Source organism: Piliocolobus tephrosceles, chromosome 10 (assembly GCF_002776525.5).
Source record: "Piliocolobus tephrosceles isolate RC106 chromosome 10, ASM277652v3, whole genome shotgun sequence".
Taxonomy (NCBI): Eukaryota; Metazoa; Chordata; class Mammalia; order Primates; family Cercopithecidae; genus Piliocolobus; species Piliocolobus tephrosceles.
The window spans coordinates 27,370,645-27,392,287 of NC_045443.1; the positions used below are offsets into that span (position 1 = coordinate 27,370,645).

Consider the following 21,643-nt stretch of genomic DNA (forward strand, 5'->3'; position numbering starts at 1 on the left):
CACACTAACCCTGTGAGGTATGTACTATTATCTTCCACGTCTTTTGAATGAGGACAGCTAGACCTAGAGTGGTGAAGTAGTGTTCACAGTCCTCACATTGCTCCTAAGTGGGCCACTACTACAGCCAGGCAACACATGCTAGAACCCGTCAGGTCTCTGGGGAGTATCAAAACTGCTGTCCGAGCTCCTGAAATGAAAATTAATTTCCTCAGTGACTCAATACCCACTGCCACTCGCTCAAGCCCTGCAAGTTCAACCCAAATCATCCTGCCACTGTGGAAATCTGATGGGCCACGCTGCTGCCTACTGAAAATTGGGATTTGGGTTAATGATAAAATAGGTTAAAACACACAAAATAGATAAACTAGGGTAAAATATAGTAAGAATGGGTGAGAGGAGAGAAAAACAATACTTCAATTTAGGAAGCATAATACTACTTAAATTTCCTGAGAATAAATTTGTCTTCTAGACAACAGATATACTTTTCTTTTTTAAAATTTTTCTTTAATTTTAATTTTTTATTTTATTTATTTATTTTTTTTGAGACAGAGTTTCGCTCTTTTGCCTAGGCTGGAGTGAAGTGGTGTGATCTCGGCTCAGTGCAACCTCTGCCCCCAGGTTAAAGTGATTCTCCTGCCTCAACCTCCTGAGTAGCTGGGATTATAGGTGCCCACCACCATGCCAAGCTAATTTTTGTATTTTTAGTAGAGATGGGGTTTTGCCATGTTGGCCCAGCTGGTCTCAAACTCCTGACCTCAGGTGATCCACCTGCCTCACTCCCTTGCAGGCGTGAGCCACCGTGCCTGGCCCACATATGCTTGAAATGTGAGTCAAGATGGTGTGCTGGAAGAGGAAGACATGGGGTAACAAGAGCATTTATTTTGTTTACTGAGGAAAAAATAAACTGATGGGGATTATTAATGGAATCCCCATTATGGATTATCTTAAACTTTCCAAAAAGTTTAAAAATCTGTCTCTATGGGATGTCCTAATTCGAGGGTTTCTTGAGGTTGAATTCTCTTGCCTCTGTGAAAGAGTCTTTTCCTTGGTGCTGGCCGATGGGGACTCTTGGTGGCCTTCACAGGGTGATCTCTCCTCAGCAGAGGGGAGAGGATACGCTGACTCAGCCAGCTGAAGGCCCACCCCAAGTTCAGGCAGCACTGGGCCTGTGTGTGGGAAGGAGTGTCATCCTTCTCTGGCTGCTCTGACAGGATTGAGGAGATCTCTAGAGTACTTGTCCTTTCGCTGGCAGTTGCCTGGCTTATCATCTGCCATGAAAAAGAAGGACGTGTTAGGTAGGCATAACCATGACAGCAGCTAAGTCAACATTTACTCATTTGTGGAACTCACATCCTTTTACCAAAAATAGCCCAAGTGTCAATGCAGAGTTTCAATGCTCATTAATACTAAACATATATGTTTTTGGTAGGGAGGGAGATATAGTTGTTAGCCCTTCTCCTTGCTTGCTACCCTCTTGTTTCCCTAAGCATTCCTCAGTCTTTTCCCTACAACTTCACCCTGACTCCTTTCCTTGTTATCTGTCTCCCACTGGTATCATGTCAGACTCCCTGGGACCTGCCTCCTCCCAGTGGTCGTAAGATTCTGTGGTTCAACCCAGGCCTATCTCTTGCTGTCCTGTGAGGCATCTCTGCTCTCCTCAGCCAGCTCATGTTCCTTAAGCCTTAGAGGACTCCGTGGAGACTGCATAACATCTTTGTTTTCTGGTGGTTTGCACTTGGGCAGGTCTTGACAAGCATCATGTTCTTGATGACTGACCTGAACCACTTCCGGAGGGGAGCCGCCGGACAGCTGGAAATCTTTCTGAGTCATTTCAGGAAACATGGCATCGTCATCTTCATTATCTTTCAGATTTTCTAGAAATGTCTGAAACTCTTGCACAAGATTATTCAGTTTGCTGACAGACAGGCTTTTTCTCTCTTTTGGTAACTCATCTATCCACTGGTTGTCTCCATTTAGAAGCCTATTAGCTATTGAGTCTGTGTTATCAGAGCTGACGTCCACGTCCCAGGCCAGGAAGATGCTGAGTTTGCAAAACTGCTCCAGTTCATCCTGAATTTGGTCTTGTCTCTTCATGCATCTCCTTATCCTTTCAGTCCCCCATGCCCCTTGGATGGGAGGGAGAAAGTGGATGGAAGGACCCTTGGAAGTTGCGTCTTCACAGGAGGTTGTGTCCTCACAGGGGGTATCCTCACAGGGGAAATAGCCCACAGAGAGGCTCAGGTTTGAACTGGATTTGGAGCTGTAGTCCTCTATGTCGCTGTTAGAGGATGAATATGCCATGGAGTTCAAAGGCACAAATCTCTTTCAACCCGAGAAGCTTCAAAAAAGAAAAAAAGAAAAAAGAAAAAAATAGATGGGACTGGGGAGAAGAGAATCATAGTACTTAAACAAAAACATTATCCATTCCCTTTTCTTTTTTCTTTTTGTTCTGAGATGGAATCTCACTCTGTCTCCCAGGCTGGAATGCAGTGGTGCGATCTTGGCTCACTGCAACCTCAGCCTCCCGAGTAGCTGGGACTACAAGCACCTGCCACCACACCTAGCTAATTTTTGTATTTTTAGTAGAGATGGGGTTTCACCGTGTTGACCAGGCTGGTCTCAAACTCCTGACCTCAGGTGATCCACTCACCTTGGCCTCCCAAAGTGCTGAGATTGTAGGTATGAGCCACCACACCCAGCCCTATTCCCTTTTCTATTCAGTACTACCCCATTTAGATAGAAGTATTATCCAATCTTCTTCTTCTTCTTTTTTTTTTTTTTTTTTTTTTTTTGAGACAGAACCTCTCTCTGTTGTTCAGGCTGGAGTGCAGTGGTATGGTGTCAGCTAACTGCAACCTCCGTCTCCCGGGTTCAAGAGATTCTCTTGCTTCAGCCTCCCAGATAGCTAGGACTACAGGTGTGTGCCACCATGCCCGGCTAATTTTTTGTATTTTTAGTAGAGAAGGAGTTTCACTGTGTTAGCCAGGGTGGTCTCGATCTGACCTTGTGATCCACCCACCTCAGCCTCCCAAAGTGCTGGGATTACTGGCATGAACCACCGGGCCCGGCCAGTATTATCCAATTTTTACAATCTCTCAGTGAAGGGCAGAAGAGGCAGCCTTCTGCCTTTCAAAACTTATTTCATTGTGTTATAATGCTCTCTACTAAGCATCTTCACTTCTCATCATTTGTCCTACTATGGTTGTAAGATCTTGTGTCATAAAAGAAAAGGATGATCATTGTATAAAATTGGAAAAATATAGAAAAGTATGAAGATGAAAGTAAATATGCTATAGTCCTACCTTCTAAAGATAATAATAACTATCAAAACATTTTGATGGACTTCCTTATCTTTTCTGTTTATATAAACACACATATACATATCTGTACATTTATACAATATGTCCACATATACATATATGTAAGTGTGGATATGACATCAGTTGAAACTGAAATTATTTTATCCCATAGCCTACAACAAACACATATATGGTTACTCTGCAATTTTAAACCACTTCTTATTAATGACAATTAGGTGGTAGTTACTGCCTTTACTAAATAAATCTGTAGTAAACCCACTTTTCCATAAATCTTTGAGTATGTCTCTTATTTTTCTATATGTAGGATTAATGGACCAAACCCCACAAACATATTAAAGTCTCGTGGTAGTTGATACCAAATTACTTTCCAGAAAGCTTTTGGTATTTAGATGCCCATCCTCCCACCATCCGATGGCACTGTTTAGTCCAGCTTTTTCTGTGAAGCCCCAAGTAGGGCTGGAAGAATGTGCACGTGCACACACACACACACACACTGTCACACCCTGCCCTGGTAGCTGCCCACCTGGAAGAAGTGCTGCTAACTCCTGAGGCAAAAAGGGGAGACATGAGAAATCTTTCACATCCTGAGTCTCTGTGGCTAAAAGTCCAGCTGTCAGAAGTCTGTGTTCTGAGACTGTTGGTTACCATGGCAACAGAAAGAACCGAGTTAGAGCCAGGAATGTGGAAAGAGAAAAGGAAAAAAGGGGATAGAAAGCCACAGAATCTATCCCTTTGTTTCCAAAATTATCTGTGTCTATACCATCCTGGGCTGAAGAGGATCCCTCTTGAGGGTAGAAGGACAAATGCATGGAGGTTACTTCTCTCTTGTCAGGTGGCAGATGGTTCCCGTCCTTAGGAGATGTAGAGCTCTAAATAAGGGCCATGGGTATAAACATACACATACATACACACACATGCACACACACGCACAGACACACACACACACACAGACATGCTTACAAATGGAAAGCAGAAAACCAAGAAACGCTTATCTGACCTGCTATTGGATTCATCAATTTTCTTAAGATCTTTTCCCAATATTTGTCTGTCTCCATTTCCGTCTTACAAGATTACAGTTAAAGTTTGCCATGACTCACTCTCAGGTTTTTCACTATAGAACTGGCTTAAATTTGTATATTCTGTTAAATAAGATGTTTAAGGAATTCTGATGATATGATAGAAGAAATAGGCAGAGTTACAGTTAGAAAGAAGCAGCTTCTACTACCCAAGAGATGCAGCCTGACAGGTGCCCACAGACTGCTCACAGCTCCCCTGGGTGATTGTGGACCTGGATTAATCCTGGAAGGTGTTTAAGTCAGAAGCCACATGTTCCCTAGCATTTATTTATTTATTTATTTATTTGAGATGGTGTCTTGCTTTTCACCCAGGCCAGAGTGTAGTGGCACGGTCTTAGCTCACTGCAACCTCCGTCTCCTGGGTTCAAGCAATTATCCTGCCTCAGCCTCTTGAGTAGCTGGGGTTACAGGCATGGGCCATGACACCTGGCTAACTTTTTGTATTTTTAGTAGAGATGAGGTTTCTCCATGTTGGTCAGGCTGGTCTCAAACTCCTGACGTCAAGTGATCTGCCCTCCTCGGCCTCCCAAAGTATTGGTATTACAGACGTGAGCCACCCACCATGCCCGGCCCCATGGCATTTATTTTATTTTATTTTTTATTTTTAGAGACGGGGTCTCACTCTGTTGCCCAGGCTGGAGTGCAGTGATGCCGTCATAGCTCACTGCAGCCTCAAACTCCTTGGCCTCAAGCAAATTTCCTCAGCCTCCCAGGTAGCTAAGACTACAGGTGTATACCACCATGCCTGGCTAATTTTCCCTAGCACTTATTTAACACTTATTATATGCCAGGTCTTGTACTAAGCACTTGACATGTGTCATTTTTTAATCCTCACAGCAACTCAATCAGTTAAGTATCATCATTTGCCCCATTCAATAGAAGGAACCAAGGCATGAATGGTTGTATAACTCTCTCACATTCCCCGATCATAAACCCAGAACCTGGATTCAAACATAGGTAGTCTGGCTTCAGAGCCCATATCCTGACCTCTACACACTCTTGTCTCAGGAGGCTGACCACCCACCTCCTCCCTGGAAGATTCCTGGAGGAGCTGATCCAGGCCAAAATAAACCCATGTTCTGGTTCCTTGGAAGAAAATCCTTTAAGGGGAACAGCTTGTTCTAAGAGACTTGCAAAAGGTACGTATGGTATACAGGACTGGCCTAACAATGGTGTCCACATTTGGGGCAGGCTAAAATGAAATTTAAAATAAGTATTCAGCTTCCTCTTTGGCATAATGGGATCTGGAGTCCTTGTTCTGGCTTTTCATGAAAACTCAATGACTGCCTTCCAGAACTCTGGGGTCCTAGAAGAGAATTCATAAGTAGTTTCCTCTCCATGCAGCTAGAGTGGAGGTGGTAGGGGTGGAAGCTATGTTTTGTCATTACTCATGGAAATGGAGCACTTTGAACTGAATATAAACATTTAAAGAAGAAATGATTTTCCTGCCTAAACCAGCAAAGTTTAGAGTGATCCTGAGGACAGAAGAGCTTCAAAGGGAGGCACCCTCAGAGAAAACTTGAAATTTTACTTATTTATACCATTTATCTACAGTATATTTGTAGATATATTGTATTAGTCTGTTCTCACACTGCTAATAAAGTTATACCCAAGACTGAGTTGTTTATAAGGAAAAAGATTTAATGGACTCACAGTTCCATGTGGCTGGGGAGGCCTCACAATCATGGCAGAAGGCAAAGGAGGAACAAAGTCATGTCTTACATGGCGGCAGTCAAGAGAGAGAGCATGTACAGGGGAACTCCCTTTTATAAAACTATCACATCTCGTGAGACTTATTCACTATCACAAGAACAGCACAGGAAAGACCCACCACCATGTTTCAAATACCTCCCACCAGGTCTCTCCCACAACACTTGGGAATTACGGGAGCCACAATTTGAGATTTGGGTGGGGACACAGCAAAACCATATCAGATATATTCTCTACAATCTGTGTGTGTGTACACAACTTTTAGTATATACAACTCAGGTCATGAAAGTGCCTGAAACACACTCTTTTTTTGCCATAGAAAAATACATAATCATTTAGGTTTTTCTTTCTAAAGCATCATAGAAATAGCAATGACAGACATCATTCTTAGGATGGTATGCTGAGGAATGTAGTCAATTCTAAATGATAACTTCACTTTCGCTTCCAAAATAAAATCAGGGGATTTGGGGGTCCTCATTAACAATACACCTCATGTTAATTTTTTTCTTAGGGCCTTAATTTGACTTGCAGGTCTAGCTTCTCTTGGATTACAATTATTACATTATCTAAGTAGTATAGACTGCCTTATCTCTTGAAGCAAGATCAACTATAATAAAGATTCTCTAAGTTTTAGAAATGGTAGTATGTAGTAACTTTATAATGTTTTAGGCCTGAAGCCAATAATAATTAAGAATTGGAACATTTCCTGAGATCCATTTGACTTGATGGGATTTGGAACCTAAATATATGGAGTAGGAAGTTTCTAATTTAGAAGTTAAGCTGTTATGATGCATAATTTTATTGTGTCATCCTGGCTCGGCCATGTGGTGCTTAAGTATTTGTTCAACATTATTCTGGGGGTGTCCACGAGGGCATTTCTGTATGGACTAGTATTTGAATCAGTAGACCCAGTAAAGCAGATTGCCCTCCCCAATGTGGGTGGACATCATCCTATCCACTGAGGCCTGAGTGAAAAAAAGCACTGAGTAAAGGAGATTTTGCACAGTCCTTCTCTGCTCCTGGAATCAGACTGGCACTTACACTATTAGCCCTCCTGCTTCTCAAGCCTTCAGACTCAGATTGGAATTATACCATTGGGTTTTCTGGGTCTCCAGTTTGCAGTTGGCAGATCTTGAGACTTCTCAGCCTACATAATTGCATGAGCCAATTCCTTAAAATCTCCCTCCTTTCTATTTCTATTTCTCTTTCCCTTCCTCCTTCCCTCCCTCCCTCTCTCCCTCTCTTCCTTCCTTCCTTCCTTCCTTCCTTCCTTCCTTCCTTCCTTCCTTCCTTTTTCTTTCTTCTTTCTCCTTCCTCTCATCCGTCCACCTCCTATTGATTTTGTACCTCTACAGAACCCGGAGTAATACAGCTATTTATTTATTTTTTATGTATTGAAATTATGAAATATTTTAAGCATACAGAAAAGAGGCATCCTGAACCTGTGATGGAAGGCACTGATGGCAGAGCATAGTTTCCTTGGTATTCTTGTCAACAATGTATAATCTCAACCTAATCATTAGAAAGTATCTGACAAACTCCAATTGTGGGACATTTGACAAAGTAACTGACAAGTGTCAAGTCAAGAAAGGCAAGGAAAGACTGAAGTACTGTCACAGACTGCAAGAGACTAAGGAGAAGTAACCGCCAAATGCAATGTGTGATTCTAGATAGGATTATAGAATAAAAAAGGACACTAGTGGAAAAACGGGACATTCCAATACCATCTTTGTTTTAGTTAATCATGTTGTATCCAAGTTAATATCCTGGTCTGATCATTGTACTATGGTTGTGTAAGATGTTAACATTGCGGTGTAAGCTGAGAAGTATATGGATACTCTGTACTGTGTTTGCAACTTCTCTGCAAGTCTAAAATTAGGTCACAATAAAAAGTTAAAGGAAGGGCTGGGCACGGTGGCTCAATCCTGTAATCCCAGCACTTTGGGAGGCTGAGGTGGGTGGATCACCTGAGGTCAGGAGTTCAAGATTAGCCTGGCCAACATGGTGAAACCCCTTCTCTACTAAAAATACAGAAAATTAGCCAGGCATGGTGGCAGATGCCTGTAATCCCAGCTACTCAGGAGGCTGAGGCAGGAGAATCATTTGAACCCAGGAGGTGGAGGTTGCAGTGAGCTGAGATCACACCACTGCACTCCAGCCTGGGCAACAAGAGTGAAACTCCACCTCAAAAAAAAAAAAAAAAAAGTTAAAAGAATACATTAACATATAGAAAATGACATGACAAATGCCTTTGTACTTAAATCTCAGTTCAAGTCTTAGCATTTTGCCATATTTAATTCATTATATATTTAAAAATAAAATACAGATAAAACTTAAGCCCCCTTTTATTTCTTTCCTGAACCCCTTCTTTTCTTGCTTCCCTTATGAGCATTGTTCTGAATTTGATGTTAATCTTATGCATGTTTAAATGCTGTTTTACATATTAGGATATTGTTTTACCTTTGAGGACAAAAACTTAAGTAAATTTGAAATAATATTTAGTATTATATACTAGTATATACTTAGTACATAATACTACTAAACTGTACACTTAGAAATGATTAAAATGGTATTTTTTCTTTTATTAAAGTGATTTTTAATTGACATTTATATGTTTATGGGGTACAACATGATATTTGGATATGCATATTGTGTAATGGTCATATCAAGCTAATTACCATAGCCATCATTTGAAATATTTATCTTTTCTGTGGTGAGAACATTTGAAATCATCTTTTTTAGCCATTTTTAAGTATACAGTACATTATTATTAACTGTCATTGCCTTGCTATGCAATAGAGCACCAGACTTATTCCTCTTGTCTAACTGAAACTTTGTACCTGTTGACAGATATCTTCCCTTTCCCTCTTTTCTCCCAAAAATGGTAAATTTTATATGTATTTTACCAGTAAAAACAATTAAGGGAAAAAAAAGAACCAAGTAAATGGGCTTCAAGTGATGCTCTTCAGAAACAAGGACATTGCCTTATTTCAGTTGCTTATTTTGCTTTATGAGAATTATTGTGACAAGGACTTCCTTCTTCCAAACCAAATTCTTAGCTGAAATATTTATAATGTTTGTTTTCGGGGGCAGGGAGAGGATGGGTATGATTTCCTATGCTCTGTTTGTATGTTCATTCCCAGACACAACCTTATCAAGGCTCATGTACTTAATTAAAGTGGGGGGCAGATGGTGAAAACAGAGTGTGTTGGTGTACACAAGGTTAAACCGCATCATACCGCTGCCAAAGGCTACACACTCTGCTTGGTGCTTTCCTGTGGTTGGTAGTTTCGTTTTATGACAGCCTCTGAGTTGTGTATTTTCATTCTAATATTAAGTTGTGCAATTCAGAGGTCCTAGATTCGCCTCCAGAGTCCAGAGACTCCCTGCAGTATGCTGCCGCTTTTGAGAACTGACCTCCGCTGAGTTGTTCATGCATCATGAGTTGACATAGTCCACCGGGCTAACAGAGGGGAGCTACAGGTTCCCTCTCCCACAGCTTTACCATCTAGCTTGGCCATGAATGCAACTTACAGACTGAATTCTGCTGTACATGTAACATTTAATGGCCAGCAGGCACAAAAACATCACAGAACCTTGTTCTGTAAGCTCCAAAACTGTGCTGTCCAACAGGGTGGACACTAGCCACATGCGGCTACTAAAATTTAAATGGAATTAAACAAAAATTGGTTCTTCAGTCACATTAGCCACATTTCAAGTGGTTGGTGACCACCTGTACTAGTGGCTACCTTATTAGTCAGGTGAACAAAACATTTATGTCATCTCAGAAAGTCCTGATGGACAGAGCTGCTCTAGACAGTCCCTGTGCTCTGTCCTTTGGTGGATCTGGAGAACACTGAACAAAAAGTTTCATTAGCAGCAGATGGGACAGTATTCTAGCATCAGGATTGGGCTAACTTTCTTGACAGCATCAGGTGACCAAATTTCCTCCAAAGCATTTAGAAACAGGACTATCAGATTCCAGGCCCTGCATCCTGCCACTTCTAGCAGCAGCAGGCTCATTTTTAACCTGCCTTTGCTGCATCTATAAAATAGAGATGATAATGTTCTCTTAATTTTCCTTAAGAGGATATCAAGTACTAGTATCTTTAAATGTTGATAGCCTGTTACATATGTCATACCAATTCAGAATTTAATAACATATACACTGCATACTCAAATTTTCAAACTTTCATAGCATAAGAAATTTATTAGGAAAATAGGACTACCATGACCACAGATGCTACAGACTGCATGCCGTTCTGACAGGGAGAGCCATGACCAAAGAGCAGTATTTTTTAGCAAACAGTTCTACTGAAAACCAACATGAGAACAGAAGTAATCAAAAATGTTTGAGACATTAAATGCAGGACTGTGACTCCATATTGCCATTTACTGTACTTTGTGTTATAGTATATGAAAGCTAATCCCCCATCTATAGAATGTTAAGCTGACACTCAAGACAGTCAAAGCCTGCCATAATTGACAGTCAAAGCCTGCAGTCAAAGCCTGCCATAATCCCACACTATTTTCACAACCAGTGAATGATTTCACCTGTTAAATAAAAGCGTTTATCCTTAAAAAATGTGATGTGATGAGGTAGGATTCTCTCTTTCTTAAAAATATTTCTAGAACTACTAAAAAACTTCCATTTACAAAATAGTGGGTAAAAATATTCCTCTGGATTGTACAAGAAGGGAGTCAGGGACACTGATAAGACATAGTATGTGATATCAGTCAGACTTGGTGTCTTTCTCTGTGGCTTCACCCAAGGCTGGACTCTCCTTGCTTTTAGTGTCTCAATTTTCTGCAGATAAATCTTTAGTTTCTTGATCAGCCACTTCAGCCTGTTTTTTCCTTTTTCCCCTTTCGTTTGCTTTTTTTTTTTTTTTGTCTGAAGATTTATCTTTTCCTGCTGCCTTTTTGGGCTTTGTTTCACTTTGTTGGAGCAGGTTTAGTGGACCACCTTGCAGATCTCTTCATGGGGTCTCCCTTCACCGACGCTTCAGCTGGGCTGACCTTCCTCTTGGACATCTTGGCGGCACGGAGGGTGTGGGCTGGGTGTCTGCAGACTGTGGTGCACTGAGAGCCTTCCCAAAACTGGGCTGCCTGGCCACAGCTGCTGCTGTTCTCATCTGAGAACTACAATCTTATATTCAGCATGCAGCCAAGTACTTCTAAAACTCTGATCAGGACTGCATCTCAGATTTTATTTTAGAAAACCTTAGATATGGAATATCATATTTTATTATGAAGACATTCTAATCTGCTGCTTTATAGAAGTCTCAACTCTAAAACTGTACTCATGATGTTAATCCCCAAACTTGCTCCTCCTCCAGTGTTCTTTAGAAACGGCATCGTCATCTGCCCGTCTTCTCAGTACCACAGGCTGGCCTCATCCTGGACATCATTCCTTCTCTCACACACTTTCATTCCTGCATCCAGTCACTCAGAAAGTCCCATCAGTCCCATCTCCTGACATATGTTACATCTGTCTACTTCTGTTGCCTTCACTGCCTCCACCTTGTCCAGTCTACCAACTCTCACAACTCTCAACTGGCTCTTCCCACATCTTCTTGGGCTCCCTTCTGGTTATTATTGTATAGGAGGTAGTTTTTTTTTTTTTTTTTTTTTTTTAGAAACACAAAGCGTATTATGTGCTTAAGACCCTTCAATGGCATCCCACTGTTTTTAGAATAATCTTTAAATTCTCAAAATGGTCCCACGGGCCCTGCATGACATGGCCTCACCCACATTTTCAGCCTCATTTGTAGCCATTTCCCTGTTTGTTCTCTACACTCCAGTCCCACTGACTGTTTCACTTCCTGAACTAAAGGTGTTTAAAGCCACTGCTCTTCACTGAGATACTCCTAGACGAATATCCCAGGGGTATCCACAGAGAAGAGGGTGAAAGTGACACTTGCAGATGACATTTTAATTAAGATTAAAACTGACAAATGGCCCCAGTCTATTGCTTTTTGAAAACGAGGTCTTGGGAAAGAACCACTACTTGTCCTTGGAGAGCCTGGGCGAGTTAGAAAATGGTGCCCCTCCAGGTGAATGCAGTCCCCGTGCTGCATGGATTGGATTTCAGCGTCTACGCACCCAGGGTGAGGCACTCTGTGAAGGACGTGACCTGCACAGCCAGAATGGTGACCTCCTCTGGAGATCTCAGTCGGTTTGCTTCCAAATTAAAACAAATTTGGAAGCAAATTTGGCTAGGATGACATTGCATATTTACCTTTCCAAGCCAGCATGGTTCTGTCTGTGCTGGTAGCTCTGTAGCTGTTTTTCAGCGTTGAAGACCAGGTGTGATTTACAACCTAGAATGTCTCTAGCTGCTGGCATCTAAGTTTGGCACTGAGCACTTAAAGCGCCCAGACTGTGGTGTTTTACTATGTGGGGGAAGGCCTCGTTGGAGAGGCACAACATTTTTTCATCTGATATGTTTGCTCTTGTGGAAATGGCTTGAAAGTATTTGAGTCCTGGCAGCAGAAAACGTGGGAGGAGACTTAATTCTTGCTGAGCATGAATCATCCTATACAAATTAAAAGTGATCACTTTTAAAAGCAGTTTCATTGCTGGTATAAAACTATTCATCAATCGTTAGATTGCTTTGATGTGTATATCATATATCTGTGTGTCTCTGCCAGGATCCTAGCATGAACCTCTCCGTGAACAAACACTGAATAAATATTGCTATGATTTTGCTTATTACTGATACTTTTGTCTTTGACTTAGAGACAGTTTTGTTTCTTGTTTTTAACTCTGTGTTGAATATGAGTTCTGTTATTTTTCTGTTTTTTATATTTATGGAAGTGCCTAAATTTTCCTAGGGGTGAGGTGGGGAATATAGGAAAGTATGAAAAACAACCACACACACAATTCCTTTGTAATTTCAAACGCTAATGGATGCTCTCTGGAGGTCATTGTCAGATCTTTCAATAGGAACAGAATTTGAATCTGGGAGCAAGTAATCCCTCTGTAAATGTTTGTTATGATACTGGAATTGCCAAATATGCTGTATCTAATTGAATTTCATTACTGAGGCATGAAAGGCAGTGGGTTGAATATTATCACTGAAAAGAATATATTGTGGCCAGCAGATTGTTGCCTATATAGTGCTTATATAAAGACCCTATATCCAAATAAGGTCACATTCTGAGGTCCTGGTGCTTAGGATTTCAACATACAAGTTTTGGAAGGAAATAATTAAACCCATCTCACCATAGTTGAACCTCAACACAAATTAGCCTCAGGAATCAAGCTGTATTTATTCTGTGTTTTTCAGCTATACTTATTTTGGAATTGTCTATAAACTGAACCAGTTTCCATAAAGTAGTTGAATTTTATTCCTTTTTTCCAGACCCAACAGAGCTCATGGTATTGGTTCTGCAGTCAGCATTGTGCTCACTCTCTTGCTCTCTCGTGCTCTCTGACTCTCTCACTTTCTCTCTCTCTTGCTCACTCTCCCTCTCTCTCATATGTTTCATGAGTCATTAGGCCAAAAAGTGTTAGGTAAACGAAAGCAAATATGACAGCAGCACCTTGAACAAGGGGACCATTTCTTTCCCCCTCAAGTCCGTGACCCCTAATGTGTCTAACATTACAGTTCTGAGGATTTTAAATGTAATTCGTTGATCTGTAGTGTGTTTTCACTTGACACCTTGCTTTAGTTACACCATTCTTGCATATTCCTCATTTTCCACATTAGCCTTGTTTAGTTGTGCAGTTTTGATATTCACAGCTCTCCAGTGCTTTGGGGTGAATGTTTACTCCAAGAACTTGCAGCTGACTTTTCTAGCAGGTCATTCTGATGTTGTCCAGGAATGCCATCAGAGGTGCAGGTTCTTTTTTTTTTTTTTTTTTTTTTTTGAGACGGAGTCTCGCTCTGTCGCCTGGGCTGGAGTGCAGTGGTGGCCGGATCTCAGCTCATTGCAAGCTCCGCCTCCTGGGTTTAGGCCATTCTCCTGCCTCAGCCTCCCGAGTAGCTGGGACTACAGGCGCCCGCCACCTCACCCGGCTAGTTCTTTGTATTTTTTTAGTAGAGACGGGGTTTCACCGTGTTAGCCAGGATGGTCTCCATCTCCTGACCTCGTGATCCACCCGTCTCGGCCTCCCAAAGTGCTGGGATTACAGGCTTGAGCCACCGCGCCCGGCCTTGAAGCACCTTTTCTACTATCTTCCTTTTCTACTCTGGGCCTTTCCCAGTTTCTGGGAGGTCAAGGCATCTGCCAAGCCTCTCTCTCTCTGCAGCCCACCAGCATCAGTCATACTTGTATGCTCCATCTGTACTTTATTGTTTTTTGTTTGTTTATTTTGAGACAGGGTCTCACTCTGTCACCCAGGCTGAAGTGCAGTGGTGCAATCACAGCTCACTGCAGCCTCAACCTCCAAGACTCAAGTGATCCTCCCACCTCAGCCTCCTGAGTAGCTGGGACTACAGATGTGTGCCACCACACCCAGCTAGTTTTTGTTTGTTTTAATAGAGACAAGGTCTCACTATGTTGCCTGGCTGGTCTTGAACTCCTGGGCTTAAATGATCCTCCTGCCTCTGCCTCTGAAAGTGCTGGGACTACAGGTGTGAGCCACGGTGCCTGGCTCCATCTGTACTTCAAAACTCACCCCACTCCCTGTTCCCGCAGCACGTCATGTGCTAATGTGACTGGTATGTACCCTCTTAGCTTCTGGGCCCTGAAATACAACCCATATTTTTTCCTCCTATCCTTAGAGATCAGGTGGAATGGAAGATTTTCTTCCTTTTTATTAAATGAGTCAAATTTTTTCTCTCCTCAAGTATATTCCAAAATATCAGTAACCTGTTAATAAAATGGCTTATCCCTTCAGAAAACAGAATTTAGGGTTGGTTAGATAATACACATTATCAATCATCATCATCATCATCATCATCATCATCATCATTATCATCCATACCTCTCTAAGGCTGTAGCAGGGTGGAATAGCATGAGCTATTGATTGTACCTGAGCAGAGGAAGGTCTGGGACCCCATCTCTCTGAAGAAATTAGGTGGCTTGAGAGGCCATCTTAGATCTGAATAATTTCAGTGCCAAAGACCAAAACCCCTTCATAAGCTGCAATTAGACTCTCCCTGATTGCCATGCCTGGCTTTCTGTTGGAGAAAATCCTAGAGGAAAACAAAACTCCCAAGGAGCTGGGTAGCCAAGAGAGGAGCCCAGACCTTCCATCTGGTGACCTGATGGTTCTGGCATTTGACCTCTCTGAAGATAAGAAACCTGGGTATTACACATGAATTCCAATATCTGAATTGACAAAAGTACTCTCTCCAGGGTAGATATGCTATCAGAGCTTAGATGTAAGGCTGTTTTAAAAATTTCATTTAGAGACTTGAAGTGTCAGGCCCAGCAACATGTATTTGGCCCTTGACGTCAGTCCTGTGAGCTAGCTCTCCAGCACTAGGGATTATTCTTGTGTTTAGATCCTCTCTTCTTGGGGTAGATCACAATCAAATAGCTCCCAGTTCCTTCCTTTGGGAAGACAATGACCTTGCCTTCCCCACACACATCCATAAATCACTATTCCTCGGACTCCACACCCCAGGTCTGGAATAGTCAGGGTGGCTACTCTAGGACTAATCTCTCTTCCTATCTCCTGGTAAAATGGTTTTAGCAGACATTTGTCCCTGGCAGCTGTTAGTTTCCCCTGTCATCACTATATTAAGACATCCTTGGCCAAGCATGGTGGCTCATGCCTGTAATCCCAGCACTTTGGGAGGCTGAGATGGGAGGATCACTTGAGCCCACAAGTTTAAGAGCAGCCTGGGCAACACAGGGAGACCTTGTCTCTACTCAAAATAAAAATATTAGCCGAGTGTACTGGTACACACCTGTGATTCCAGCTACTTGGGAAGCTGAGGCAGGAAGATCACTTAAGCCCAGGAGGTTGAGGCTGCAGTGAGCCATCATTAGGCCACCACACCCCAGCCTGTGTGACAGAGCGAGATTGTATTTTTTTAAAAAAGGAAAGAATAAAAGACCTGCTAGTCCAAGAATTCTTTAACTTTTTGCTTACACATTGGGGCCTTCCTTATTTTTCATAAGGAAAAATAAATTTTAACACTCTGTTACTCTTTAATAGAGGGCAGGAATTGAAGCATCCTGAGGTGAAGATAATTCAAAGACATCCAATACAGATGGCATAAATAGCAAAAATTTGAAAAGTATATTGTTCCCTAGCCTTATTTTTAGGCTCAAATAAATACCCCATTAAGTAGAATGTATACCCTGATCACTTAGAATACTCAAGTTTCGGGGTGCCACTTAAAAATAAGGCAGATGCTGTACTTTACTAGGGAAAAGGTATGTTTCTGGCAGGTGGGATCCCTTCACCAGGTCCATGAGATGGACTTGATTGGAAGCAAATACAGAATTGGAGACTGTCAATTGAATGGAAGCTCCTCAGTTCCTAGATCAGTTTCTTGTACATGGTAAATGGGTAAATGGTAGGTAAATGAGAAATACTCTTTGAATAAAGAGTAGGTAAAGGAGAAATACTCTTTGGTAGGTAAATGAGAAATACTCTGTGAATAAAGTACAGTTGTCCCTTGGTATCCATGGAAGATTGGTGCTAGATTCTCCTGAGGATCCCAAAATCCACAGAGGCTCAAGTTCCTTATATAAAATGATGTAGTATTGGCATATAACTTACATACATCCTCCTATATACATTAAATTATCTCTAGATTATTTGGAATACCTACCACAATGCACTTGCTATGTAAAAGTTGCTATACTGTATTTTTAAATGTGTATTTGTTTTTCTTTGAATGCTTTAAATCTGTGGTTGGTTAAATTCATGGACATGAAATCCATGGATATGGAGGGCTGACTATATATATCTATATGTATATGAGTAAATGTATTAATTTATTCATGTCACTTTGGAGCAGGAGTCATATGAGACATAGTAAAATGTGGAAAATCCTGACTGTATTGGTCTTTTGGTAGCCCTGCCCACGTCACTCAACATGTAGCTATGGTAAAAGCAAGTTTTCAAGTTCCTGTCAAGACAGTTCAACACATTTACTCTCTTCTGCTTCTCTGACTCCTTCATTTCCTCTCTTCGGAAAGTTATGGGTTGTCAGAACTTTTATTGAAATGAAAACAAAATCTAAGTTGATATTCTAAGACATGAAAGAGGCAGAGTCAAACAAGTCCATTAATATTCTATTCTTTCCTATGCAGTACTCCAAAGCATGTTTGGTAATGACAAAGGAATAGTTTTGTTTTGATGGATACAAATAGTTATTTATTATTTATTTCATGATCACCATGGTAAGTGTAAACCAAAAATAAAATTCCAGCCACCTGAATGGACTCTTCCTGTCGGCCAAGGGCATTCCGAAGTTAACCCGAAAAACTAGTTTAGACCATGATGGGAAAGGGAGCCAGACATGACTCGTTATTCCCTCCTCCTTTTTGGAATTACTGATAGAACAGAGTCTTTTAAAGTCTGATAAGAAACATTAACAATCTATTCTCTGAAGCTTCCTACCTGGAGGCTTCATCTGCATAATAAAACCTTGGTCTCCACAACCCTTCATCTTAACCCAGACATTCCTTTCTACTGATTCTAAGTCTTTAGATAATAACAACTTTTTCAACCAATTGCCAATCAGAAATTCATTGAATCTACCTATGATCTGGAACTAACCACCCCAGTTGTGCCGCATTTCTGGACTGAACCAATGTAGATCTTACGTGTATTGATAGATGCCTTATGTCTCCCTAAAATGTATAAAAGCAAGTTGTAGCCTGACCACCTTGGGCACATGTTCTCAGGATCTCCTGAGCTGTGTCACAGGCTGTTGGTCCCTCATATTTGGCTCAGAATAAACCTTTTCAAGATGTTTTACTGAGTTTCACCCCTTTCATTGCCATAGACCTGGTATTGAAATTTTAAGAGTGGGTCCTTAGTCCTTAAAAAGCTTGATTTAGTACAGGTAACACTCCAAGGACCTGGTTAAGCGAGGCTGCTTGCCAGAGACATATTTTTCCTTAGCCAAGTATAACATCTATTAGAGATAAGCCATGGTTCCATATGGTACTTGGTAACAGAGGCTGAGAGAGAATGGGTGTGGGAGAGACAGCAAGTGCTATAGGAGTACTTGATGATGTGGTGATCTTCCTTGAGGATTCTGCCATGACATTCAGTTTTTATGTACAAGATCCAGGCATAGTTGTCACTGGGTATCCACGGCGAGTTGGTTCCAGGACCTCCCACAGATACCAAAATCCAGAGATGCTCAAGTCCCTGTTATAAAATGGCATCGCATTTGCCTATAACCTAGGAATCTCCTCCTGTATGCTTTATATCATCACTAGATTACTTACAACACCTAATACAATATAAATGCTATGTAAATCTTTGTTGTATTCTTTAGGGAATAATGACAAGAAGAAGTCTGTACATGTTTAGTCACAGACACAATTTTTTTTCAAATATTTTTCTATTCATGGTTGTTTGAATCCACTGATGGGGCATCCACAGATACGGAGGGCTGGCTGTATTTCATCAAGTTTCAGTGTAAAGGACGGCAGGGTAATGACTCACCCAGATGATACTTTTATAGTTCCTCCTGTTTCCTTCCTTTGGTGGGTGAGGGAAATGCTGTCATGCTCAGAAGTTGACAGTGGGCAGTTAGTTGCCTCAGTAAATGGCCACTCCATCTTCCTATGGCTTACGCCATAGTCTTGAGTTTGTCTTTTCTCCCAAATGCTCTATCAAGTTCTGTTAGCATTTATAACAAAAATATACACAGGACAATAGAAATGTTGCTATTTTGTTAGGGATATGTTACATAGGTATATGCATTTGTCAGAACACATCAAACTGTGCAGTAAAGATCTGTGCATTTTACTCTCTAAATTATAACTTAATTCATATGTGTAATACATCCTAATATGTATGGTAGTATACATTTTATATTCAGAATATATATATAGCAATATGCATTTTATATATGTATATGTACATATTTACTATATGTGTATTCACACATACATACATAGCTAGTGTTCAGTCACCATCTCTACTGCTCACACCCTGACCCAAGCCACCAACAGAACACCTCTCATCTGAATTGTTGCAGTCATTTTCTGACTGTTCTTGCTTCTATCTTTGCCACTCCTGCAGTGTGTTCTTAGGAATGATTCTTCCTCTTTTTTTTTTTTTTTTTTGAGATGGAGTCTCGCTCTGTCACCCAGGCTGCAGTGTAGTGGTGCGATCTTAGCTCACTGCAAGCTCTGCCTCCCGGGTTCATGCCATTCTCCTGCCTCAGCCTCTCGAGTAGTTGGGACTACAGGCGCCCGCCACCACGCCCGGCTAATTTTTTTTTGTATTTTTAGTAGAGATGGGGTTTCACTGTGTTAGCCAGGATGGTCTCGATCTCCTGACCTCGTGATCCGCCCACCTCTGCCTCCCAAAGTGCTGGGATTACAGGTGTGAGCCACTGTGCCCAGCCGGGAATGATTCCTCTTAAAACAGAAATCACATCATGTCATTCCTTGGCTCAGAACCCTCCAGTGGCCTTCCATCTCCATGTTCAATTGAAGTCAAAGCCTGGCTGCCATGGCTTGTGAGGCCCCAGATCCCACTACCCCACCACTCCCACCACACCTTCTGTGCCTCTGGGACCACATTCCCTACTAACCCTCTGGCTCACCACCTTCTGGCCCACTGACCTCAAACATCAACTACATGAAGCTCTCCCTCCTCAGGGCCTTTGTTTACGGTTGTTTCTCCCTGGAAGCTCTTCCCAGACATTCCTGTGACTTTCTCCCCTCACCTCCTTCAAGGTTTTAATCAATGTCGCTTTACCAACGTGGCCTTCCCTGATTATCAGATCAAAACTTCTAAGTCCCTGCCATTCCCTTTCTGCACAAAGAGCTGGCACAGTATATAATTAAGAGGATGTGCTCTGCTGCCAGACTGTCTGGCTTCACATCATTTTCTAGCTATGTGACTTGGTGCCTCAGTTTGATCACCAATAAAGTGGGGATAAGTATTGTGTCATTAGGGTTATTGTAAGGATTCATTGAATTGATATATGAAAAGCACTTAAAACAGTGCCCAGTACATAGTAAGCTAATGTTAATGTTATTGCTCTTGCTTGCTTCATTTTTTTTCCCATAGCACTTATCAATCACCTTCTCACCTGCTATGTTTTTAAACTTTTTTTGTGGTTTCTTGCCATTAGAATGTATGCACCATCAGAGCAACAACTTTTTACTTTTTTTCCTTTTCTATTTTCTTTCTTTTGTTTTTCTTCATTACTTTTTAAATTCAATTTAAAAAGAAAATTGAGTTGCCAGCTTCATCATTTAGAATAGTGCCTGATATGCAGTAGGTACTCAATAAAGACTGTGTAATCAATGGGTGAGTGAGAGAAGAGTCTGTGCACTTTCAGGAGGTTGTAGGATAAGGTAGGTTAGGGAAGGGGCTGGAAACATTTTCTGCAAAGAGCCAGATAGTAAATATTTTAGGCTTCATGAGTTACAACTACTCAACTTTGCTGTTGTGGCATGAAAGCCACCATAGATGATATGTAAACAAATGAATGTGACTGTGTTCCAAAGAAACTTTATAAAAACAGGCAGTGGACCAGATTTGACCATAGGTCATAGTTGGCCAACTCATGGGTTGAGGAATAATTTTTGGCCTTACTTTCCTCCTTCTCATTACTCCTCCCTTCAGCCCGCAATTAGTGCTACTCACTCAGAACTGAAATATAAATAACTTGAAAAGCATTACATTACCCCTTAGCATTTGGCTCGGTATTCACTAATTGTACAAATTTTCCATATATCTCTTAATATTGTAATAGGAAATAAGATTAAGATTATATTTTGAACTTTCCAGCTGTACAGTTTCAGGGCTCTGGTTTTCATTTCTCTTCTCTAGCAGCCGAAAACTGGTGATTCTGGCCAGGAGCACGTATGCTATAAAGGAACAAGCAGCGTTGGCATTCCTCTTACTGTATGGCCGAGAGTGTAACTGACACCCAGTTGGAATAGAAACCAACAGAAATTACCTGCAAGACAAACTGTTTAATTTATAAGATTATTTATGAAAGCTTATTCCTCCACAAAACTGTTTCCTAGCCCACAGTTTTTACCAGTCTTCCCAATCAATTTTATATGCTCACAAGTTTCTTCCAGCTTTTTAATACAGTGAGTTTTGACCATGTGACAAACTGAAACTTTGACACAAAATACGTAGCTTTTATTGGTATAATTAAAGCAGATCAGGAATTATACTCATTTTGCTGATATGATGCATTATAATTAGATGAATAAGCCATCCAACTATGTGACTGCAACTGATGTAAATTTTATGCAAACAGAAATGGTTTCTGTGTCACCTCTTCTGAATGTAGCAGTACATCCTTATTGTCAGTGCTAACAGTTTTCCACTTGCCGTTTAATTATCTTCATCATTTTGTATGTGTGGAAAGAGAACAAACCTGGACCATACTCCCCATTTGTTGGGGTTTTCTTG

At 41.2% G+C, this 21,643-nt stretch overlaps 1 protein-coding gene and 1 pseudogene across 1 annotated transcript; one reads left to right on the plus strand and one right to left on the minus strand.

Moving 5' to 3' along the window:
• Nucleotides 1-859: 859 nt before the first annotated feature.
• C10H12orf71 (chromosome 10 C12orf71 homolog) lies at nt 860-2,340 on the minus strand. The gene is made up of 2 exons (XM_023209026.1): nt 1,777-2,340; nt 860-1,268 (listed from the first exon to the last, which is right to left on the minus strand). Exons 1-2 carry the CDS (start codon nt 2,299-2,301, stop codon nt 963-965), a joined length of 831 nt encoding a protein of 276 aa, XP_023064794.1. The 5' UTR covers nt 2,302-2,340; the 3' UTR covers nt 860-962.
• A 6,955-nt stretch (nt 2,341-9,295) lies between these two features.
• The window catches only part of LOC111540655, a 100,368-nt pseudogene continuing 88,020 nt past the window's right edge, over nt 9,296-21,643 (plus strand).